We start from the raw sequence: 25,401 nt of genomic DNA, 5'->3' as shown, positions 1-25,401 counted from the left end.
CACTTTTGTGGTTAATGTTTGATGTTCCCACAGTGATTTCTGCGTCACCCAGTAAAACAGACACTTGGGGGGGCGGGGGGGGAGAGAGTTGAATATTTACAGCGAGTTGTAAAAAAGAGAAGAAACATCAGTTTATGTTCAGTTTTTTTTATTTGTTAATATAATTTCAGGACAAACGTGCAGAAAGTCAGTACGACAATAAACATTCACCTTTTTTCTTTATTCCTTTTTTTCCTCAGACATGAGAGTCAAGCCTGCTATATTTCCTCAGCAGACATCATAAACACACACACACTGCATATAAACACAGTGAATACAGCCACTATGTTTCCCAGCAGCAATCGATAAGTTTGTGTTTTTGAGAGAGTGCATTATGGGACATAAATCAGTGGAGTTCTTGTTCTGCTGCTGCTGGCTCCATGCAGCTCTGCTGACTGAGGAAAGAAAGAACACACACACACACACACACACACACACACACACACACTGCCCACATCCCCATCACAGACACACTGACAGACTGCATGAACAGATAAGATACTGGAAGACGTTTTATTGGAGACTGTTTGAAAACATCACATTAAGAGGCCTCTGGCTGCATTACTTTTATTTTACGCAGTAGAGTTTACAGTTTCACTCCCCAAATCATTTTTAAACCCACAACGAGAGGAGTCCATATTATTATAAGCTTTATTTTTTAAAATCCTTTAATGTCTGCTAACATTTGTTAAATCACTGCTCTCTCATCTTGTGAATTTAAACCAGTCGGAATCATTGAGGATCGCGACGGAAATGGAATTTGATGATTGAGGAGGACAGAGGGGAATGTGAGCTTTTTAATTGGAAGAAGAAAAAAGCAACAACACCTTTTTGCCTTTGTGTTGTTGAAAAGAGACGAGACAGGCAAGCTGTCGCACTGAAATATGATTTTGTTGGCTCCAAATGATACTGAACCTTTAATGGTGACAATATTTTGGGTGCAGATGTTCCAAATTCTGAAATCAGAGTCTAGTTACTGTGCTATTATAATGACGCTCATCTGTGTGCTTTAAATTCTTGTTTTGCCGTCTGACTTAGTTTGATGAGACCAGACGGTGAAATGTTCTGTCGTGTCGCCTCAAACCATCTAACACTCCCTGAAAACACCTTAATAATTATTAAAAGACTATTAAAATTGAAATCAGCGGAACCAACTGTAATTTATCGCAACAACTGCCCCCTCGAGGCAGTTATTAGTACTGCACCTAGCCTAATTTTCCTCAGTTGCCTTCGATGTTGCGTAAAATGAAGGCCGGTGGTTTTGCTGCAGGTCTCGCCGTCGACTACGGGCCGCTCTCTTGGCATTCACCGCGTGCCTTAATTGTATGGAGATTTAAATCAAGGTCCGCTGTGAACACGAGGAGAGGCCAGCCCAACATCCCCACGCCTTCCCACCCCCACCCCCCCATCAGCATGTATCATTTTTCCGGCAAAACTCACATTTTAAATGCTTCATTTTGCCTGGAGTTTAAAGTCGCTAAACTGAGCTGCTCCACCCGTTGGTCGCTCTTGGTATTGCGTCTCTAAATGAAATGAATTTAGGGCCTGTGTTCTGCTTGAACATTGTGTGTGACTGTGCAGTGTGCACGAAACTGGTGCAAGGCGTTTCTGATCCTGCCGGCTCTGATTGCTGAGGACAGAGAGATTAAACAGCCTGCAGTTATTTATAGGACGTCATGTGTTCACGGTGGAACTCAGCTCTCAGCTCGCGCCACATCCCCAAACATCAAGGCTGAGTCCCTCCGCTCAGGTCACCTCTGCAGCCACACTGGCCTCTGCCTGTGTGTGTGTGTGTGTGTGTGTGTGTGTGTGTGTGTGTGTGTGTGTGTGTGTGTCCACGGGGGCCATTGTTCAAGCTGTCAAAGATCTCCCGCTGACCTCGGCACAATGAACGACACGCTGCTTCTTTTTTTTTTTCCACCAAGGACAAAAAAATTGACGACAGCCCCACCGTCAATCTTTGGCTCAATATTGACCGTTCAGCGGACCTGAACGGACCCATAAAACAAAAACACTCCCAACGTGGGCTCTCGGCTGCGGAGGGACACACAGCGATGGCATTTGAAAGGGTTCAGCTGCGTCCGTCGTTCTGGTTCTTTTTATGCACTCGACGTCGGCAGCCTGAGTTGCCTTTGTGTCACTGACATGGCGCTTTAGTCGTTTTCTTACGCTGGTGTCAAAATCATTTTCCACCCCGGCCTGTCACGCTTGTTTTGGTAACCCGTAAATCTAAATCACCATCTAATTTCCAACGGATTAGTGTGAAATGACTTTTCTCTCCAGATCTTTGTTTGCTTGGGGAAAAGGTACGACGGAACGGCGACAACCTCTGCTTTCTCAACAAAAAAAAAAAAAAAAAAAAAAAAGGAAACACAAGTCACACCATGGTCACGTTGATTATTTTTTGCACACAGAATTTTCACACCATGACATGAAGAGAAAGAAAGCAGTAATGGCTGCCTGGAACAGGGAGCCTGAGAGGGGGAGGAGGAGGAAGAGGAGGAGGAGGAGGTGGGTGAGGAAGAGGCAGGATGGAAGCGGCTGGCAGTGATGCACTGAGAATGGGTGGAAGACACCGGTACAGTCCTTCAGGCAGCACTGCGGACCATTAAAGCATTAGCCTCCATTATGAAGCAGCAGCAGCAGCAGCAGCAGCAGCAGCCATAATGCACGTTCTTATACACCACTGCATTAACGGCACAGCTGCAGGGGAGGATGCTGCAGCAGCTGCTGCTGCTGCTGCAGATCTCAGATCTGACAGCTCTCCTTCAAACATGGGGGGGGGGGGGAGAAAAACTCCCTTCTCTCTCTTTCCATTTGTTGTTATTATGATTAATATTATTATAATTTACCCGCTGCTGCAGAGATGATGAGCGGCAACATGACTGCTGCTCAACGGCGCCCCGGCAGAGGAGGTGGAACCTCATCTGCAGCCTCATTAACCGCTGAAATGCTAATGACCCAGATAGCTCGCGAAAGGCTGAGGCGCGTTCGTGCGTGCGTGCGTGCGTGCGCTTGCTCGCGCGCGCGCGCGAACGCGCGGCGTCTCCGCTGCCTTTGTGGGGGTCGGGCGCGCGTGTGTATGAAGTTCGAGCCCCATGTTTGAATATCTCCGCAGCGTCACGCATGTTTCTCCTCGCGGCAGGATATCATTTTTAGTCAGATGCGAGATTTTCGACGTACGCGCTATCTGCGATGCACAGACGGCAGTACGGCAGAGGGCTGCGCAGTGTAAATAAGGCGCTCTGGGGTGTGTTTCCAGGGCGCAGCCGTCCTATCTCACAGTTCCGCACCGCTGCGGCTGTTTGCAGGGGGACGGATTTGGCGCACATTGAAAAAGCCGGAGAAGAGGAGGCTGCACGATCGAGCACGGCCTGGGGTTTTTAGAATTTCAGGGCCTTTCAGGGGTCGATTGCCTGTGTGCCTGTGTGCGTGCGTATCATCAAACAATACCTTCCGGCAGCAGCATCAGCAGCATCATCATCAGCAGCATCAGCAGGCTTGGTTTTCCCATCTCCTCTCCTTCCTTCCACCCCCCCCCCCTCCCACCCACCTCAAAAGCCCTCAGCAGCGACTCGACGCTTTTTTTGGGAACTCACACCGATGCGGGGTTTTCTGTTTTGTTCAGATTCTGTTCGACGGTCCCCCGGGGAGAATAGAGTGCGCCGCTCTGGTTCCGGTTCCGTGATGCTGTCCTCCGGGGAGGTCCGTGCGAGAGGATGCTGAGGATGCGGATGGATGCTGCGGAGGTCGGAGCGTCCTTCCTCTGCAGCGGAATTGAGGGGGAGGGAGATTTTTTTTTTTTTTTTTTTCAAAGAAAAGAAAAAAATATCCTACCCTATTAAATATCAAATAGTCCGAATCCAGAAGAATCTCGGAGCCGTGAAGCATCCTCCAAAACCTTTTTTTTTTAAAGAAAAAGAAAGAAAGGAAAAAAAGACGGAGCTATGTGCGTTGCTGGGTGCAGCCAGGAGGAGGACAGAGTGGCTGAATGGATGGAGGGAGAGAAGTTGGGCGCAGTCACTGGGAGGAAGAGGAACGAGAAGGGAGGGGTGGTCCTCTGAAGAGAGAGAGAGAGAGTCAGATGGTTCCTACATCCTCAGCATCATCGCCCCCCCCTCCCCCCCTCCCCCAAACCCCTCCTCCAGCTCCTCATCCACCTCCGGTGATGGAGGGAAGGAGGAGAGAGTGTGAGAGCTTTGCCGCCGCACACAAACACACACACACACACACACACACACACACACACAAACACAAATGCACAAAGCGGCACCATCAGCCTCGCTGATTGTGGAAGTGTTGATGCTGCAGAGTATCGCTGATGTCTCCTGATGACTTCCTGGGGTCTTGTAACGAGCTCTGGGGTCTTCACGAGGAGGTCCGCGTTGCCTCTCCGAGCTCGATCTGCAGGGGGTTCTGTTAAGGTTCTCATTCGCCATCCTGGGTCGGGATGTTGCAATACTCCCTAACAGAGAGCGGCCCACAAATTTGGACTTTAGCATTAAAACCTGTGACGTCGCCGATCAGCACGTCAGACCTTTTCGTTAATAATCAAAGGAAGTCAAGGTTGTGACTGTGGGTTGTGAGTAGTCCATGGCGAGGTCCTGCCAATGTCCAAAACCAGATGGCTCTCGACAGAAAATCAGGATAAAATCCAAAATGAGTGCAGAAGACATGTTTAAAGGCGCCGGTGACTCACATCTGTTTATTTTGATATCTAGTCGCCTTGCTCTCATTCGCATTGAGCGCCGTCACTAGTTGAATTCGGCACGCGGCGACGTTTGAGAGAGTCATCGGTAACAGACATTAAAACTGCGTATCGCTGCTCCACAGCTCCTCTTTGGCGCAGTGTGAAATTATGCACAAGGCTCCTGAATTATTGATGACTCTCACCTTCATACGGGAATAATCAAACGCTGAAATTAATATTTTTCTCTCCCCCCCCCCCCAAGATGAGCAGCTACTCAGTTCCTCCTGGGTTCCTCCATATGGCTGCTCATCTGTTCCCCTTCCGCTCCCTCCAAGACACCACCACTGCCATGGCATACTGGGAACCAGTAGGCTGCACCACCATGGCCAAAAAGCATGAAATAATAATGGGTTGGCGCTATCTTATAGAGCCTCCATTTCGACAATGCACAGGCCTTCATGTCTCATCAGTGCAACAGAATCATTGGAGTGGATTTTCTGGATTTTCTGGATTTTTTTTTGTATTTAATTTGTAGAAATCCACACAAACAAAGGCATATGTATGAATATATATGCATATATGAATATATATATATATATATATATATATATATATATATATATATATATATATATATATATATATATATATATATATATATATGTATGTAGCTAACTTTCATAAAAAGCATATTTAGAGTTTTTTAACGTGTTTTTCTTTGCTGCATAATTACATATATCTTGCTCACATGTCTTCAGTATCTATCTGCAGCGTAGACGGTTAAAAATAATAAAATTGCACGAGGTGTGTCTAAACTTTTAACTGGTAGTGTATATATATATAATCTTCTGCTGCTAAATGAGAACATGCTCATTTCCATTCTTATTTATTTCATGTTGATACCTGTGTTCTCTCATGTTGGATATCAATTGATAGGGCGTTATAAAGATAACAAAAAAAAAATATATATTCTACTCTTTGATAAGCTGCAACCTTGTTGCTGGACCTGACATACAGAGTCAGTCTTATTAGAGTGCCACAGATCATCGCGTGCATTATTTTGCAAGCCAAATCCTATAATAAATACTATTACATGACGTGTGTTTCCGTCGACCCGCTCCTTTGTTTACGTTCACGGTGGTTCACACGTGTCGGGAGCTGTCATCGTTACACAAGGCTGTTGGGTAAGCGAAGCTGGCCGCTGTTATGTATCCAAGAACGCTAGCTTAGCCTGGCTAGCAGCTTATTACGTAGCCCCATTGAGAAAGCAGTCAGCTTGGCGACGGACAGTGGTGGGTGTTGCCGTGGTCTGGGACTCTATATGGTTTCATCCTCTCGGCTCCGACTCGTGTGGCGCCACTTCGTCAACAGTCGAATGGGAAGCATGGCCAACAAGTCACAGATGCCCACCCCGGAGACGGCCCTCCCCGGCCGGGACGAGCCCCTGGTGGTAGCCGGTAAGATCCCCGCAGCTTTAGCATGCTAACGCGCTAGCTGAGCTCCTCCCGTGAGGAAGAGACGCACCTGTTACGCCACCCAACTTTTGTTGGCAGTTAACGGCCGTTTACCAACTTTGTGTGTGTTTTGAGCATTTATCTCTCAGTCTTCATGTGACGTTTCGGTTCTTTGAGACTAATTTCACTCTGTGTGTGTTTTTCCCTAGCTCAAAAAGGAGACCAGCTCCAAAGACTTGTTTAAAATAGTCCGAAGTAGACTAGAGCCTTAGGTTTTAAGTAATTTGTCAGTGAATATATATATTTATATTAATTTAAAGCGATGATGGATGGAAAAAAATAGAAAGTTATGATTAAATAGACATTGATAAAGGGTGGCTGTGTTGGCGTTGCTGTCATAAAATTGAGACAAAATGAGGTCCTCATTTGGCCAATTTTCGACAAAATGGAGTGGATTAAGGATCTTTTTTAATGGTTATTATTATTATTATTATTATTATTATTATTATTATTATTATTATTTTAACTTTTGTGTATGATAAAAATGCTTGATAAACGTCAAACAACTAACAACTACACCACTACAAAAACCAAAACAAAACACATAAACTCCAAATATTTGTACAACTATAGCAAAGCAGTAGTTTGATATTATTGACAAACCTGTGTTTAGATTGGAGCCCTTTGCAGTCGTGACAATGCAGTCGAGACAAGTGTGCACAGCAACTATTTACCTTAAACCATGCTTGAGTTTTCAGACACTGCATCTGTAGCATAATGTCATAACAGCCTGAGGTTATGAGAGATATGTAAATGCCACTACTGTTAAATTTACATTGACATCAACATTTTTTTTATTTTTTTTATAGCTCAATTACATGTAGAAAACATCCTCACACGGCAGCTGCTTTGGTGCTGAAAAAAAATTCTGTATTATTATTGTCATGTATTTATTTATTTATTTATTTATTTAAAAAAAAAAAAAATACTTCACACATCTGTTGATCTGTCTCAACACTCGCTGTCGCTCTCCAAAATAATTTGCCGACGTGTTAATGGCAGAGACGGAAGCGCTTGCTGTGTCAGGCTCCTGTGTGTGTGTGTGTGTATAAACAGAAACAGCAGCTCTGAAAGCTGGCAGTTGGCAACAATCTGCCCCCTCTTCCTTACAAGTGAGGGAGCCAGGACTTGGCGCTTGATTAATAGACCTACTTCAGCACAGAAACCAAGGACACACACACACACACACACACACACACACACACACACTTGCGCTCACACACTTTCACTGTGTACTCTCTCTAGGCACAAATAGGTGATAGATATGAGTAGAAATGTGGTGTGGAGAAGATATAATGTCCCGGTTTTTGTTGGGGTGCACCGTCAAAGAGACAGAAGGTGAGATTGGAACGCTTCCAAGTGGAGAAATTTGCATAAAAAATTGCTCTTTCAATTTTTAGCGGGGGGTTGATTCACACATCGTGCATACCGATTTTTTTTTTTTTTTTTTTTCCAATGGGGGGGCGGGCGGGTGGGTGCAGACTCGGTGAGAGGAGGGTGTGGGAGTCTGGGGTCGACTGCGAAGGGACGATATGGAGGGATGGTTGTAAGGATGGATGGATGGAGGGAGGGATGGGGGGGGTTCAGGCTGCATGGCAGACACGCTGGAGCGGCGCCAGACCTTCTCGGGATCGCTGCCACGTCGAGGGGAGACCGAAGAAAGACCGGGGGAGCAGCGAGTCGGGAGGACGAGCCCTGCCTGCGGTGGGGAGACTTGGCAGGGCTTCCCCTCCTTTGTCTGTCTGGCTCGGGGTCTGCGGCGCCAGAGGAAATCAAGAAAACGTCCAGCCGTTACGTCGGGTGGGCTGCGAGCTCTGCAGCAACTCTGCAAAAGACCGAAAAGAGAGAGAGAGAGACAGAGAGAGAGAGAGAGAGAAAGAGAGAGAGAGAGAGAAAAACTTTGGGATGGCGAAAATCGTGGCTGTTGGAAAGGACAAAGGGAGGACAGATCGCGAAATTCAAAAGTCTTTTTTTTTTTTTTTTTGTCGTCGTATCAGCGACGTGAATTGGAGACGACAGTGTTTTCGGAGACAAAGTCGCTGGCAGTCATCTTCGCTTTTTGATGGCAACAAACAAGAAAGAGATGAGCAGCCAAACGTCCTTGACTTTTGATTAGCTGGACGTTTTTCGACCGGTGCCACAGGAAGATCAGCCCTGAGCCAGAGGAGGAGGTTGGTCACTGATGCTTTGCAATATGACAAAATCTTTCGGATCGTAGTGCAAGTTTGAGTAAAACGCTTGTGACTTTTCAGATTTTTTTTTTGTTTGTTGTTGTGTACTTCGCCGGTTTCTTGATAAGATCTGACGGGACCGTAAAATACAGCAGCGTCATTCAGGGAAGAGCAGCTTTGTGTTACCTAATCACAGAACAATACGCGTTTTAAATTGATACCATTTACGGGCGCGACTATCACGCTGTTTCAAACACCTGTTCCACCTGTTCAATCAGTCTCTTGATGGAGTGACAAATGAAGCTTTCCTTGCTGGCAAGAGAAGTTTTGTGTAGTTGTGCAACGCTTAGCCAGCCACCGTCGTCATCATTTCCCACCGCAGCTACGAGCAGTTTGGAAGTAGCTGCTGTAATAATGCGTCTGATTATCACGCGGTGGAACGGTGATTTTGGTGTCTGGGCCTCATCGATCAAATCATCTTCTGCGAAAAACCCCTGATGGCTCCAGAGAAACGAGGCCTAATAAAGTAATTGAACAGGTGTTGTGAGACATCCTGCAGCTGTCGACACGCATCGCTGCCAGAGTTTTCCCCTGATTAGGAGAGAGAGAGAGAGAGAGAGAGAGAGAGAGAGAGAGAGAGAGAGAGAGAGAGAGAGAGAGAGAGAGAGAGAGAGGTTGTCTTCATGTGTGCCCCACCTTCTGGGCAGCGGGACCTTTGACCTCACCAAGTGCTCCCTGCTGGATAAATCTGGAATTGCGACGTCAAATGACTTTACGATGCAGTTGGGCAATTTGATCTTGTGCCAGTGATGTGCACATAAATAAGTCCAGAGTTGAAGGATCATGAATTGAAAAAAAAAAAAAGAAAAAAAAAATCAATTTGATCTTTGGGATGTTAACCAGCTGAACTCTATTTCTAATTCACTGGATGAAATTAGTTTTAGGCACCTTATCTTGTAATTATGAGATAAGGGGCCTAAAAATTTTTTTAATCCAGTGAATGCAATGCACTTCTGTACCAACACACTAAACCAAATTGAATATTTTAGTCAGGTTTGCACCTCCTACAGGTGCCTTGAGTCTTGTCTTGTCTTGTCTTGTCTTGTCTTGCCTTGCTGCAATGGCTGCAGAGGAGCCTCGCCTGATGGTTTATGTAAAGATAGGGTGGTAATAAGAAAAAAATGAACAAAACACAACACGAGGTCAATCAGAAAAGCTGATTGAGAAGATGAAGACGATAAAGAAAGGATTTGGTGGCGAGAAATAGATGGTAGAGATGCAGGAAGAGGAAGATGAAGAAAACAGGCCAATCAAGGAGGGAGGCTGAATGAGGAGAGTGTGTGTGTGTGTGTGTGTGTGTGTGTGTGTGTGTGTGTGTGTGTAGAATGTCCAATATCCCCCAACCAGACATTAGCTGCAGTCTTTCATCCATCACTGTCGGCTGCGGAGGCCCCAGGGCTGGTTGAGGAGACAGCAGGGGGGTTCTGGGTCTCGGGGGGGTTCTGGCTCTTGGGGGGTGGTTCTGGCTCTCGGGGGGGTGGGATCCGGGGCCCGAGCTTCCCTTCTCGCCCGGGACCGTGTTGTGAGACGCAGGTCAACTCTCTCTCTCTCCCAGGCGGAGCTGGTAGTAGAGCTCAGCAGCAGCAGCAGCAGACAGAGAGCAGCTGTTAGCGGTGAGGGAGCGCTGGTCAAGTGCACAGTGAGGGAGCGCTGGTCAGGTGCACAGTGAGGGAGCGCTGGTCAGGTGCACAGTGAGGGAGCGCTGGTCAGGTGCACAGTGAGGGAGCGCTGGTCAGGTGCACAGTGAGGGAGCGCTGGTCAGGTGCATAGTGAGGGAGCGCTGGTCAGGTGCACAGTGAGGGAGCGCTGGTCAGGTGCACAGTGAGGGAGCACTGGGCTGGGTTCCCCTTTGGACTCGTATGTCCAGTTTCTGTGGGCTGTGATTCAAAGAAGTGTCTCATGTCCAGAATGGTTGTTATATTTTTCCTCTTTGATTACTTGGAAAAAAAAACAACAAAAAAAAAAAGATTCCGTCTCCTCCTCCGTCCAATCATAACGAGCCATTTTCACGTCGTGAACTGGTCACGTGACGTGTAAATGCGAAAAAAGAGTTTCCACGGCACTTTTGCGATGTACCTCTGACTGGATACGTGTGAAAACCACCTCATGACAGCGTCAAAACCATTTAGCCACATTTGAGAGGTTTTGTCAAGTTAAGGCGTTTCCATCACCAGTATTTTTTTATTGAGACATTAAGGTTTTGTGCGATTCTGGGGGTCATGGAAACGCAGCTTCAGACCCCAAAAAAGTTGAGTCCTTTTTTTAAAAAAAAAAAATCATATTATTGCCCCTCACGTCGACTTTGGACTTTGTTTGCCGTTGGGCCTCTTTCTTATCACCTCACCGTTCTGGTGAAAGGTGGCAATGGGCCTCTTTGATATACATACAAAAGAGGTGGATGTGGAAATGAATTGTGTATAAAAACGCATCGTCTGCAACAGCGTTTTATCGCGATAGCAGAAACACAGAGTGGCGGTCAGGACGACGACTCGATAAAGTTCTCTCTTGAATCCAAGTCAGTCACTGTGTTGCCGCGCTGTGACACCCTCGTGGCCTCACACGCCTCCCCCATCCTCTCATTGGACACTTCTTCATGGTCTCGTTAGAGGAACGGGCCAATGAGGTGGAAGCCATTAAAATCCCGCTTCTCCCACAAGGCTTTTCTTTGTGTTTGGAGACGTTATAGAGAAAAATAATACTTACCTCTGTTTCACCCCTCTGTGAATTAGCCGGCAGCGTATGTCAGAGAAACTATTTTCACGTCGCTAATGAAAAGAGCAGAGGCTTCTGTTTTGTTTTAATCAAACCCTCTTAATTAAATTAGCATTTCGGAATTTAAATGTAAAAAAAAGAAAAAAAAAAAAGAAGAAGAAGAAGAGAAAAGCAGCGGAGGAGGCAGAGAGAAACAACAGCAGCCATCACACACGTGTTGGTCTGAGCTGAAATAGAGCAGCACTAATGGAGTGTGTGTGTGTGTGTGTGTGTGTGTGTGTGTGTGTGTGTGTGTGTGTGTGTGTGTGTGTGTGTGTGTGTGTGTGTGTGTGTCACAGATGTCGCTATAGATAAAGGCCTGTCCTGTGATCAGGCTTATTATTGTGACAGGATTTAGGGAGAAGTGGAAGACTGGGAGGCACACACATGCACGCACGCACACACACACACACACACACGCACACGCACATGCGTGCACACACACACACACACACAGTTCCCAAAATGAAGAGGCGAGCTGTTTGATGTGAAGTGTCCTGAAGTGCTTTCTAACCTCTCTGGCTGCTCTCTGCTGCCAACAGGGGAAAATGAGTCGGCAACTGGCTTTAACAGCGGGGTGATGGAGTAAAAAAAAATAAACAACAAGAACAAGAAAAGGAAAAACGATCGCGCTCGCACCGCCGATTGATTGTGCACACAAACAACCTGCGCTGTGCTACTCTGTCAGCTCACCCCCAATATTTGGGTCTTTGTTCGTGCTCGACATGGCTGCGGAAACATTAGAAACTCATTAGAAACTCATCAACGCACACACACACACACACACACACACACTGGCGCGTTAGATCCCACCAAACACCACAAATTCAATTAATCAACACGAAACGTCGTTATCACTCTGGGAGAGATAAACGGCTGTATGAGAACAGGCGCTTCAAACCAATGCTGCATCCCATAATTACTCTCGGGGAGACTTCCTCAATCTGTGCTCACTGTGTGTGTGCGTGCGTACGTGTGTGTGTGTGTGTGTGACAGTAAAGATAACCATACAATAATAATTAATGTTTTTTTTTTTAATCTCACACGGCTGCAATGCGCAAACAAAACTGCTCTGAAGCGCGCAGACACACACACACACACACACACACACACACACACACACACAGTTAGCTAGGATGCTAACTGCATTAACTGCATTAAGAATAATAATAAGAAGAAGGCTTTTATTTGATCCCACAGTGAGGAAATTTGCATAATTACAGCAAAACTGTATAGTGAAGAATTATATTAATTAAAGAAATAAGGCAATAAAAAATAAAAATAAATTCTTTGTGGGTATAAACGGAAAAGAAAAAAAAAACACGATATTTTCATCTTATGGACAGTTGAATTTACAGCTATCAACATACTGACAATAAATAAGCTGAGCTTGTTTCCGTGTTAATGAAAAGTCTGGACCCTCCCACTCCCGAATCGGATAAAGTGATTGGATGATCCCGGCAGTTGTCGGGCTGGATTGGAATTCTATTACAGCTGATGTAGCTGAAGATCGCAGCTTCTGATTCCTTCTTTTGTTATGTTTTCGACTGTCCGACACACACACACACACACACACACACACACACACACACACACACACACACACACACACACACGTGCGCAATGAGCATCCACATGCTGCTTCTCTCCCTCTGAGCTGAGTTGCTCATTAGTATTCTGTCTGGACTTAATGTCTTTTCACAATGACATTTACATTTAAATTGTTTATCTCTCTGTATGTGTGTGTGTGTGTGTGTGTGTGTGTGTGTGTCCATACGTTTGCGGCTAATGTGCGTGCGTGCGTGTGTGCGCGTGAAGTCGTTAATGAACATGCCTTCGCTGGTCCCTGAAGGCAGCCGTGACCGACTCACACGGACGCTGATTCGGAAGCAGAGCCCAGTTCTTGTCACTGAGCTGAATCACTTTGGTTCACTGAGCCGAATCACTTTGCTCGAATCACTTTGTGACTCTGAATCACCGAGGTCGGCTTCACCCCAACACGTTGATACAATTCACCGTCCCAGAGCTTCATTCATGGCACAATCACACACAAGCAAGGACAACACACTGTGTGTGTGTGTGTGTGTGTGTGTGTGTGTGTGTGTGTGTGTGTGTGTGTGTGTGTGTGTGTGTGTGTGTGTGTGTGTTCATTTGGGTGGCTGCTGATTGGTTGGCAGTGCTCGTCCTCTTGTCATTGTCTATAGGCATGTTGCTGCTGCTGCAGCACACAACAATTATGCTCCCATGCATAAAGAGTGCGTATCTATGTGTGTGTGTGTGTGTGTGTGTGTGTGTGTGTGTGTGTGTGTGTGTGTGTGTGTGTGTGTGTGTGTGTGTGTGTGTGTGTGTGTGTGTGTGGAGTTTGCGAGGGTATGTGTGTGTGTGTGTGTGTGTGAAGGAGAGGGAGAGAAAGGGAGAGAGAGAGAGGAGGTATCCAGATGTGGGCTCATTCTCATTTCTAACCCATCCCATTTATTTTAATCCGTCTACCTCCCCCCACAGCATTTTTACAGCATGCCATCTGTACAGGACACACACACACACACACACACACACACACACACACACACAGAGCCGCTAACTCAGCCAGGTGGCTGGGTGGCCTCGGATGGGTCCTCATGCACCTCTGGCTCTGTGTTGATTGGAGCGAATGTAGCTCGTATGAAATTAGCAGAGCTGTTCGCAACTGTTAAAGTGGGTCACTGTGTGTGTGTGTGTGTGTGTGTGTGTGTGTGTGTGTGTGTGTGTGTGTGTGTGTGTGTGTGTGTGTGTGTGTGTGTGTGTGTGTGTGTGTGTGTGTGTGTGTGTGAGCCTTGTTAAAATATCATTTAGAAACCTGGCACATTGTTTCTGAGGCTTTTTGCAGTTTGAGCAAATGAAGAAGTTGTTGCAGCAGCATCAGAATGCACCATTCTGTGTTTGATCCCCCCCCCCCTCCCTTCCCTTCACCCCCCCCCCCCCCCCAACACACACACACACCTCCCCTTCCTCCCTCCCTCCCTCCCTCCCTCCCAATTATTTAAAAGTGTTTCTGACCCAGTTCTGTCTCTGTGTCTCTCCTCTGTGCAGCCAAACACGCTGTGAATGGCAACAGCACCACGCCACCTTTTCCAGAGGGGACAGAGATGGTCATGTTTGGTGAGTGCAGTTCAGGGGGAAAACGTTCCAGGAAGTCGACTGAGTGAAAAAGAAGAAAAATGATTCATCTCTTTGTGTTTTGGTATCGACTGCAGTGCTCTCTGATGTCCAGCTGTTTCACCTTGTTTTCTACGGTGCAACAAAACCCTCACATTAAATCCTAGGACCAAAATGATTTGGTTTTCAGGTCTCTGTTGTGAATGTGGTGCGGGATGCTTGGTAAATCAAAGTAATAATTCAATAAAGTCCAAATTAATTTGCCAAGAGGTTATTCGTACAAATTGGGCCTGTACCTTTAAAAAGTCTTCTGATTCTTTTCTCGTCCTGGCCTGTGTTGTGGCTTCATTGCAGAATTAACCATTCAAAACCCTCGTGAGACCTTTCCGTGCGACTGCATGTTGTTTTTGAAATATTCTTCTCGTTGTTTTTCTTTGTGTTGCACAGGTATGGGTTGTTTCTGGGGAGCTGAGCGGAGGCTGTGGAGCCAGAAGGGTGTTTTCTCCACGCAGGTTGGCTACTCTGGAGGCTACACACACAACCCCACCTACAAGGAGATCTGCACTGGTACGTATGCCCGCATCAGAGTTATTGCAGGAACTGGAAAAAAAAAAATACAGCTTGGCAAAATAAAGTTTTTCATTTCGATTATTTTTTCACACAAGACACAGCGGATCCAGTTTTTCTACGTGCATTTTGTCTGATACCGGCAGTTTGGTTTACTATTATTTTTCGTCTTTACACACAGCGATACTGGAGACACAGTTGGGATGGGCAAGAGTTTTTCCCCCCCCCCACTGTTGTTTTCTTTAAACCCTCATGCGAAATCTTGCGATCCTTGCATGAGGATTTACAATTTTGGTGTAAATTGGCGGTTGCATAGGAGACTCATCGAGCTGTACTCTACCCTACCACCAGGGGGTGCTACAAGTTTTAGTCTCTCTTCCCGGGAACTCGGCTCTAACCTGCCTTATCGGTCGGCAAACATCAGTCAAGTCCAGAACCTTCACTGATCCGCACAGAGATTCTGCAACATTGTGATTCCCAGGAGCTCGACTGCAGAGTTCTTTCCTCCCCCCCCCCCCTTGACGCAGCGTCACACGGTTGGTTTCTCTCCGGAGTCGCTGCTCCCCGGCCGGAGCCTTTGTTTCCGCCTCCTCTTTCCTCCCTCCCATGCCGCGCACACAGTCCCTCGCAGCGGAGTGAACATTAGCATTGAATGCCGCCCGACCCGTCCTATACGGTGGCTGTGGTCCGGAGACCCTGCGAGACGAAGCCCCTAATAAACAGCAGAGTGAATAATTTCCCCCAGGCCCCATTATAGCAGGGCCTGGATATGGCGGCTATTGATGCCTGAGCCCTGCGTGTGTGTGTGTGTGTGTGTGTGATGAGTCTCCAGACCTCCCAGTGAGCCCTGCTGCCGGCCAGTACAAAGTCGACGCATCGTTATACCTGCAGCACCACCGGTCTGCGTCTGCGGCTAGTTTCGCTCTCGCCGTCGCTCTGCACAAACGCAACTGTCGCAAAGGCGGCTTCATGTTTTACCGCCGCCGCCCCCCCCCCACCCTCCACCGCTCTATCACCTCACTCCCAACGCGCTGCCGTCTGAGCGAGCGCGCTTCAATCGGCGGCTGAAAATAGCCTGTCGATTCTGAGATGGCGAAAAGCGCCGGCGCCAGCGGAAGCTTCACGGATGTACGGAAAATAAAATGAATGAATGAATGAATAAATGTTTCCTTTCACGCTGCATCCGGTCACATTCTTTAGTATGCGAGCCCGGTTTTCTTCCTGGTTGTCTCCCCCACTTTCCCCCTGTGCTGCAGAGGATACGTCACGCCGGCGGAGCCGCGTGGAGAATACATATAGCGGGCGTGAGGACAAATGGCGGCGCATACAGATGCGGCGCTGCGTCTGCTGCAGGCTGAGGAGGAGCCGCCGTGTTGTCGTTTTAATGCGTGTCCTCCTCCTGACGAGCCAATGTTGTTTTGTCAACCGCACGGGAAGCGTGTAGGTGAATATTTAGCTTCGCCAAGGGAACGGATGGCATCGACTTCCCTAAATTATTCTGCTAGTTTTGCAACGCTCGGAGTGAATGAATGCTCAGAACTGCAATGTTCAGCCAGTGGGGTTTTTTTTTTTTTTTTTTTCCCCCGCAATATTGACATTTCCAGGATTATTTGTGCTTTGATTAGAATGCCTGTGAAGTCTATGTGTTTATGAAGCATTACATTCTTTCTCCCCCCCCCCCCATCATCAATTATCATTTTCTGCTAGCTGTGAGTGCAATGACTAACCATAATCCCAAGCCAGCCCTCTGGAGAAGATGTTTCTTAAAGAGGCAGTTCAGTTCAATCCTCCCTTACCCCCCCTTAAAAAAAAAAAAAAAATCCTCTACTCTGCTCCATTTTTATTCATCTAGATGTATAATTAAAGAAAAGAAATGAAACAGTTTGGCAAGGCAGAGCAGGTTTGGAAAATAAAAAAAGAATTAATAAATTGCAGCGGCAGTTTCTCCTGCCAGGAGTGTTGGAGACGAGGATCTGCGGTGAGAAGTTCAGCGACAGAACCGCCTCTTTCAAGCCTTTCTCAGGGCCCAAGAAACCACGATTTTTCAGTAACGAGCGTGGAATGGATCGGAAGCCGTGTGAACTGCTGGATGCTAATTAGCGCAGAATCTTTGTTTGGCACGGCACCGGGGGAAAAAAAAACCCTGCTCACTGAAGAGCTCTTCACAGCCGCTCCGTCTACAGGAGGAGACAAGGCGGGATGTTCGCTGTTGGTTAAATATTCAGGTTGACACGATTGCATTTGTATTAATCTCTGGTCCCCCCATCCCCCCCACATCCTAGACTGCCAAAATCCGATTTTTTTTGTGCCAATTCAGATTGAAACCGGATGGCTCACAAATCACATGAAATCCGATTTGAACCCACCTTCGGGAGGTGGTTTCAAATGGCATCGGGACAGATGCGTCTCAGTGTGAACAGAACCAGGTCCCACATTTGGACACTTGCTAAAACCAGTGTGGAAATTTGAGAAGGAATCTGATTTGAATCGGATTCGCCTGCAGTCTGAACGCAGCCTTTGTTTGTTCTCGAAGCGCCGCTGAGAAAGAAATGAATTGAGAGGTTACAAAAAGCAAAATAGAACACTGGCCAAATTCATTCAAACTAAGTGAAAGAATCAAAATCTAACCAATAATGAAAATCAAGGTTTGCTGCTGCTGCCTGGGTACCTAATGAATTTATTCCCCTCACATTGGCCTGCTGAGCCGTTCATCTAATATCGACCGCTGCTGCTTTGTCTTCATTCACTGCCGAGATCTCAGCAAAAGATTCCATATCTGCTGGTATTAAAAAATAAGTAATAAAGACGGAGCGAGCGAGAGAGACGAGAGCGACTGGGATGGAAGATGAGGTGCGGAGTAATGACTGATTTCTTTTTTTTTTTTTCTAATTCGGTGGAAACGGTCGAACGTGAGCTGCCCTCATCTTTGTCCGTGTCAGCGGTGGAAGTCGAGTCCCACGTGTTGTGTTTTGGCAGGTATGACGGGCCACAGCGAGGTGGTGCGAGTGGTCTACCATCCGGACGACATCAGCTTCAGTCAGCTGCTCAAAGTGTTCTGGGAGAGCCACGACCCCACTCAAGGTAGAGTCACCAGCAGGGATCTGATTGGCTGCCAGTCAATGGGGCCTTCAGAGATCTAATCCATCCATCCATCCATCCATCCATCCATCAATCATTCATTTTACTCCCTGTGTGTGTGTGTGTGTGTGTGTGTGTGTGTGTGTGTGTGTGTGTGTGTGTGTGTGTGTGTGTGTGTGTGTGTGTGTCCAGGGATGCGACAGCAGAACGACATCGGCACGTCGTACCGCTCCACTATCTACACCTACACAAAGCCGCAGCTGGACGAAGCTCTGGCCTCCAAAGAACAATACCAGAAGGTACCTCGCACCACCTCCACCTTCCTCCTTTGTCTCTGTCTCTTCACCTCATCACGCTTGCTCTGTCTGGTGAACTCGCTCACATGTTCTCAGCCGACTGATGCTGCGACAGGTCACGGACGCCTCCGCCGGTGTTTTGCCATTTTTCCGTTGGTATTTTCCATATGTTTATCAGATGCACGCACGTACACACACACACACACACACACACACACACATGCTCATCAGCGAGGCTGTTCACACACTCCCTCTGTGGAACTCTCCAGCTGAGACCCCGGCACCACCATCCCATCATCGGGGGCCTTGTTGTTTCCATGGCAACAGTGGAGGAGGAGGCACTCATTCCGTTCCCATTCTCTTACACTTCTCTCTCTCTCTCTCTTCTCTCTCTGACTCTCTCCATTCTCTCAACATTCGTTTTGCGCCGGGTCACACGGCCGCTCCGCCGCCGCCGCCGCCGCCGCCGCCGCCGCCGCCGCCGCCGCCGCCTCGGCTCCGCTGCTTCACGCACCGCAAATCACGTTCATTTTGCTCCCAAATGTTGATGCGATTAGGAATTATGCAGAGTGGGCCGCCCTCTGACGGATGAACCTCCGCCGGTTGCAATAAAAGGTGCCGCTGCCCGTAGAAGGCAGAGACTGGAACTGGGCTGACTGACTACTTCCTGGCATGTTGCACCTTGTGCGCCGCTTCAGTTGTTGCTCAGGCTCGAACGAGAACAGCGTGCCCCAGAAGATTTGACATCATTTTATAAGCAATTATCTGGAATACTACAAAGTTTGGCTCAATGAAATTGAAGAGTTTTTCGGTGTTGAACGTCACAGGTTTATTATGGGAGCCATTTCATCAAGTGGTGAATATGTGCGCCGCCCGTGACACGGCACACACACAAATTCCAAGATGCAACATGACGGCTCTTTGGGAGTGAAGGGCTCAACCGGAAAACACAACAAAAGTGAAATCCTAAATATAAAATCTTGATCTTGATTTCTAAACATTCTGTGAAAATTTGAGGTTATTTTAACAGGAATTGCCAAAATGATCGGCCTGCGAACATTTCACCAGTAAAATTAGATTGTGCATCAGTCATACAATTAACTCTCATATTTATTTTATATGGAGGTAATAAAAAAAGGTAATAAAGCTGCAGAATCAGGCCCCCCCCCCCCCCCCCCCTTGTCTTTCCCACTGCCAGCCAGCAGGGGGCGGTAGAGAGATATTTGCGTCCTCGCCGTTCCAGCCATCCATCTTCTGTTATTATTTCACAGTTCACATCCCAGCAGCCCCCTTTACGCCGGCGCTTCCTCCCGCTTTAATATCTAATCCACTGCATATGGTGGCTCTGCAGGGACAAAAAACAATCCCAGGACCTCGTCGCTCGACCGCTCCTCATCGATTTGCTTTCCTCCGTCATTCCTTTCTCACCAGATTGTCTCCCCCCCACCTTCTCCCATCTGCGTGCGTGCGTCCCTCTGAGTGTGTGTGTGTGTGTGTGTGTGTGTGTGTGTGTGTGTGTGTGTGTGTGTCTGTAAGAGCAAGAGAGAGCGAGAGAGAGCGAGAGAGAGAGAGAGCGAGAGCGATGGAGATGGAGAGCAGTTGGCCTGTAGCAAACACACTCCATGCCAAACCATCTGGGCCTTAAATCTGTCCGCCGGGGGAAAAAAAATATATAAAGCAATCACTTTAGTTGCAAAGTAGTAGACACACACACACACACACACACACACACACACACACATATGTGCATGCAGTCAGGCCCTTGTGTGCATTACATGCGTTCCACAGCTCTTGTTGGTCTTGTTTCCTGGCTGCGTGCAGCACCGCCCCGTCAGAGACACTAATGCCACCTAAAGCCCCTTGGTGGAGTCTTCCTGTTCCTTGGAGCCGCTGTTCTTTCCCCATTTTGTCGTCTCCTCATTCCCAAGCGACGACGTGAAGCCGCATCGCTGCAGTCATTTTATTCCCAGCCAACGCCTGTCAAGTCGGCCGCTCTTTACTTATTCATTCATTTATTCACCAGCAAAACAGCAGTAAAATGTGAAACAAGATTCCCGCCGCCCCCCCATTGTTGCATTTATTGGTATTGAACATTTATTTTTACGATATTATTAATACATTTGCGGTTAAATTGCCCAGTTAGACGCCTTGAGTGCCGGTGTGGTGACAGAAAACATGCTGGCGGCTCCACTGCTGCCTGCTGGCTTGTATTGTTGTGTGCTTGTGTGTGTGTGTGTGTGTGTGTGTGTGTGTGTGTGTGTGTGTGTGTGTGTGTAACTGCATTGCAGAAAACAAGCTTCCCTCTTTTCTTGCTTTGCCTTCCGCTCATCGTCATCATGTTTGCTGCTAACGGTGATGTGTGTGTGTGTGTGTGTGTGTGTGTGTGTGTGTGTGTGTGTGTGTGTGTGTGTGTGTGTGTGTGTGTGTGTGTGTGTGATATACACAGTGCGTAGCCTTTGTTTCGCCATCCCTTCCTCCCTCTCATGATACCATTTTATTCATTCATCCACTCCTGAAAACAAACCAGCTGCTTTTCTTTGCTGCTTCTCGTCTCTCTGTTCTGCCTTTGTCTATAAAATCCCTCTCACTCCTCTCACTATTTTTTCCACTTTAAACGCGCCAGCTTTACCTTTTTTTTTTTCCACCCCCTCCTGCACTCCCCCCTACCCTCCCTCCCCCACTCTGTTTCATTCCTTTCTTTTCTCCCGGGTGCTTATCAGCATTGTTCACATTTGCCTGCCTTTACTAGAGCAGTCAAGGTATTTGCATTTCAAATGAGAAAAAAAAATCTACTTCTCTGACATGCAAATTAACGGATGTAAATTATGCATTTATAGCAGAGTGCTAACACAGCAGCAGCAGCAGCAGCAGCAGCAGCAGCAGCCAGAGACAGATGTGTTCAGACACAGTGGAAGGAGGCAGAAGGGAGGCTGGTAGAAGATACCAGCAGCCCAGTTTGATGCAGAATGGAGCTGTTTCACTCGCACTAAAAGAAGGTGTTGGATCTATAACCAGTTTCCAGCGTCTTAAAGGGACAGTGCAACCACTACAGTAGACTCCATAAATCACCGGAGCTGAGAGTGGGAAATGGAATCAACCTTGCTATGAGATTTCAAGAACATAAAACAAACACAAGTCATCTTCGATTTAACAAAGACAAAAACCAACATTGGTCTTTGTTAATTCCACTCACTGGCAATATATCCCATTTTACATTGGGTGTATAACGGGTGTAAAAGTATTCTGTATTCAAAGATTTTTCTGTCCCACTTGGTGTGTGGAAATTGAAGACCTCTAGATGGATAGATGGAAAGATGAATACTTTATTAATCTCCAAGAGAAATTTGCATTCACAGCAGCTCGACAAGATCCGAAACTCTGTCCAAACTTCTGCCGTTGAGTTTTGTTCTCCTTGTTGTTAATTAAGCTGCAGTGTCAGAACAGGAAGTGATGCGGCAAACAGCGGGGAGGAAAAGCTGAAAGGGGGATGTGCTGATATTAGAGGTCCTCGCGCCCCCTTCCACTCCGTCCCCGGGTGTTTGCGACACCATAAAAGCGTCAGGAAGCCTCGGAGTTTGCTTCCTCTGCCACTCTCCTCCGTGACTCCACAGTGCCGACGTCAGTGGGCTCCAAATGGTTTTCCAACAATTAGCTTGCGCTAACTATCAGAGGCAGCGGCGTGTGAAATTAGCCGCCGCTGCCTGGAGTCTCGCTGTTTTCCTGTACTATAAATAAACACAGGGCTTTCTGTTATTTCCCCCTGCGGAGTTGTTTCCACTTCAGCTCAAAGTGCCTTCACACCAGGAAACGAACCGGCTGATATTAAAGGAACCATATTAGGCAGAACTCGCTTTCCCACTGCTTCCTGACAACAGTCTCAACGTTTCGGTCACGTCAGTGGACTTTTTAATGCCTGATTCACTTTGCGTCCAAATGCAGCTTTTTGAGGGATTGGCCCTCTGTGATGTCACAAAGGGCGGTCTACCTCTCCCAGTTCAGTAACCCACATGAGTCGACGGGTGTTGGCTCCGCCTTCTGACACCGCCCTTCTATACAGGTGGTCCAAGGTCCAACAAAAAAAACAACAAAAAACCTTCAGTTTTAGCAGGGAGCTGCAAACAGAGGGCTAAATACACAGATGTGTCGACAGTCGGGTGTCTGGAATGAAGATGTGACAATGAATCTTCTGGCGGAATTTATTCGAGCACCTTGGTGTTTCTGTAGCATCCATAGTGGCCCAGCTGCTGCAGTGACTGTGGCTTTACTCCTATTAGCAGCATTATTTCAATATTAAATCCTCCTTATGCTCTCTGTGTGTCGGGTTCTGCTTCAAAAAAAAATCTTCTTGAGGACTGTCGGGAAGATTACCGTGTAAAAAAACAACAACATGTTTTTCACGAGGCTACGTGTTTATTGGCTGGCCAGCCAGGTCTTTATTTCTGAGCCCGGGACAAGAAAGCTAGATGAATAAAATTTGCCTTTAGAGCGGGGTTGTTTCTCCAAGTAACCCCGCCCCCAGCCCGCCCCTCACTTCCACCCTCCCCACTTTTAAAAAGCCACTTTCTTCCGTGGAAACATTAAAATTAGATGATGCATCCAGTTGTTAAATATTTAACCCACTCTGGCTGCTGCACAACCAAGCACTCGTGTAAAACTTTAATGACGTATAAACTCAAAAGTCCCTTTCAACAGCCCAAGAATCGTCCTCCTTTGGCTCGTTCGTTCACTGCACTGAGCGATTCCCATTCTTTCAAAGCGACAACGGAAAATCCTGAAACGTGGAGTTTGTGTGTCTTTTGGTGTCGAGTGTCTTCAAGCTCATTGTGCCAATGTTAAACTCCATCATCCATCAGCCATAATAGCGTCAAATCCGGAATCTTTGTTGCGCTCCGCAGTAGCGGCTCCGAGCCTTTTCATGCTCACCGGCTCTCTTTGTCTTTTCTTGTTTTGCAATACCCACACACCATCTGGTTGAGTCATTTTTCGTGCGAGGAGGAGAAGGTGTCGCCGCCGAGGGATTGTGGGACTCTGGGAATGTGTGTTTGTGTCTGTTGACAGTATGTCTTTGTCTTCTCTGCTGCTCTCCACCCAAAATGTGCGACTGGCAGAGTTCTCCATGGAACAGGTCTCGTGTCATGTCGTATATTTACAGTTGCCAATAAGCTGCACGATGCACACGCGACGTCAAAAACCGGTTCAAACCCCCCCCCCCACAGAACCTCCAGAATGTCCTGTCAGACCTCTCCTGGGATCCCAACAGTTTGCACTTTTTTTGTAATGTCAGAAATGTGTTGTAGCTCAAAAAAGGTTGAAAAAAACCCCCCCGCTGCTTCAGAGAAGCTAATGCGATATTAGCTTTATCTTCCTAAAGTCTTCCTCCCGCCTCCCGCTGTGTTTCTCTCAGGCCCTGAGCGACGGCGGCCTCCACCAGATCACCACAGAGATCGAGGAGGCCAAGCCGTTCTACTACGCTGAAGATTACCACCAGCAGTACCTGCACAAGAACCCCGACGGTTACTGCGGCCTGAAAGGAACAGGAGTCTCCTGTCCACTCAGACTGAAGAACTAAAGGATTGGTGGCCATCAGGCTAACCTACAATTGGGCTTCAGCCAAAAATGTCGTGGAGTTTTGTTTTTGCTTTTAAAAAAGAAAAAAAAAAGAAGCAGCTGAAAGGTTTTACAGGAAACGAGGTCGGTGGAAGTGATTTTATGATTAATATTGGTCTATGCAAAACGTTTGACCTGAATTCTAAAAAAAAAAAAGAAGCAAGAAATCAAAATGTAGCTTGTTTTAAATATACATGAGAACAGATGGTATGCAGCTGTTTGCCATTAAAAATAAACCGTCAGATAAATGTAAAGGAAGTAAAATGAGCATTTTCTTTCCAAAATGCCAAAATTTAATACACACCTGGAGAAAAAGTGTCTTCTGTGACTCCTCAGCACTTAACTGTGGCCATCGATTGCCATTAACATGCACTTAACGCGCTTCTCTTCTCCTTCGTCTTCGTCTTCTTCCTCCTCTTCCTCCTCTTCTTCCTCCTCCTCTTCTTCTTCTTCTTCCTCCTCCTCCTCCTCCTCCTCCTCCTCTTCCTCCTCTTCTTCTTCTTCTTCTTCTTCTTCAGCTAATCTTGAAGACTGTTGTGTGTTTTTTTTAAAACTGCAGTTTCATTTCTGCGTGATCTTGTTTGACCGTTGTGCTGTTCCTGCTTTGAGGCAGAGAGATAAAAAGCATTAATAAAAAGCCTCTGAAATATTTTCAGTGTCTGCAAAGTTTTGCTTATTTCCATCCCATCTCGAGTCTCCGCGGTCTGAGGAAACCGCCGTGGGTGTCGCCGACGACTCGCTACACGCTGGCGAGTTTTAATCAATGTGCTTTAAGAAAATCTTTTGATGCTGAAATGTTCTACTCATGTGTCAAGTATTGACTTGAACTAATGTGTTTGCTACAAAAATCTCTCTTTTAATAGCTGCATACATTTTTTTTCCACACTGAAGAATATGCAAATGACAGAATTTTGCTTGGGAAACATTAATATGTTTGGGTGGAGTGTGTGTGTGTGTGTGTGTGTGTGTGTGTGTGTGTGTGTGTGTGTGTGTGTGTGTGTGTGTGTGTGCACTGTGTTTTTGAGAGAAAGATTTTGGATGACCTCCTTCCTTTGATCTTCGCCTGCAGCAGTTGTTGCAGTGTGTGTTTCATCTGTCATTGCTGCTAATCTTCACGCTTCAGAGTGTGTGTGTGTGTGCGCGTGTGTGTGTTGATACAGTGCATGTGTGTTTTGATAGCAGACCTTGGAAAAAAAAAACAACACCAAGCAGGGAGAGTAGAGCAGGAGACGGCAAGGTGCCGACTTGGATTTGTGCTGCATTGGATCACCTCCATGGTTCTGGCTGGAGGAGCGTCTCTGCTGCTGTCAGTCAAACCAGACCAGTCAGAAGCAAACTGTCAGAAGAAATGGGCTTTTTTTTAATTTATTTTTTATTTTTTATTTTTTTAAATCCAAATATATTTATTAGATTCAATGTGAAATTCCACAATTGGTCTCAAACCTCAAGGTTTGTAAAAATAGCTGGGAACTAATTGTTGTTTAACAAAGAAA

At 46.8% G+C, this 25,401-nt stretch overlaps 1 protein-coding gene across 1 annotated transcript; it reads left to right on the top strand.

Moving 5' to 3' along the window:
- Positions 1-5,973: 5,973 nt before the first annotated feature.
- On the top strand, positions 5,974-24,559 carry msraa (methionine sulfoxide reductase Aa). The gene is made up of 6 exons (XM_076013040.1): positions 5,974-6,186; positions 14,295-14,363; positions 14,808-14,927; positions 17,904-18,008; positions 18,198-18,304; positions 23,706-24,559. The coding sequence occupies exons 1-6, from the start codon at positions 6,051-6,053 to the stop codon at positions 23,868-23,870; spliced, it is 702 nt and encodes a 233-aa protein (XP_075869155.1). The 5' UTR covers positions 5,974-6,050; the 3' UTR covers positions 23,871-24,559.
- The last annotated feature ends 842 nt before the right edge of the window (positions 24,560-25,401 follow it).

The sequence above is a fragment of the Nelusetta ayraudi genome, unplaced genomic scaffold (assembly GCF_046127955.1).
Source record: "Nelusetta ayraudi isolate G7.1 ecotype Tasmania unplaced genomic scaffold, CSIRO-AGI_Nayr_v1 ptg000140l, whole genome shotgun sequence".
In the NCBI taxonomy this organism is placed as follows: domain Eukaryota; kingdom Metazoa; phylum Chordata; class Actinopteri; order Tetraodontiformes; family Monacanthidae; genus Nelusetta; species Nelusetta ayraudi.
The sequence above is the reverse complement of the archived record's forward strand: the minus strand, read 5'-3'. Positions and strand labels throughout refer to the sequence as shown.

Excerpts from the sequence above, each read along its gene's own strand:
- msraa (XM_076013040.1), top strand. The coding sequence starts at position 6,051 with ATGGTTTCATCCTCTCGGCTCCGACTCGTGTGGCGCCACTTCGTCAAC. Across the intron at positions 14,928-17,903 it reads CTACAAGGAGATCTGCACTG|GTATGACGGGCCACAGCGAG; the intron begins GTACGTATGCCC and ends GTGTTTTGGCAG. Across the intron at positions 18,009-18,197 it reads GAGCCACGACCCCACTCAAG|GGATGCGACAGCAGAACGAC; the intron begins GTAGAGTCACCA and ends GTGTGTGTCCAG.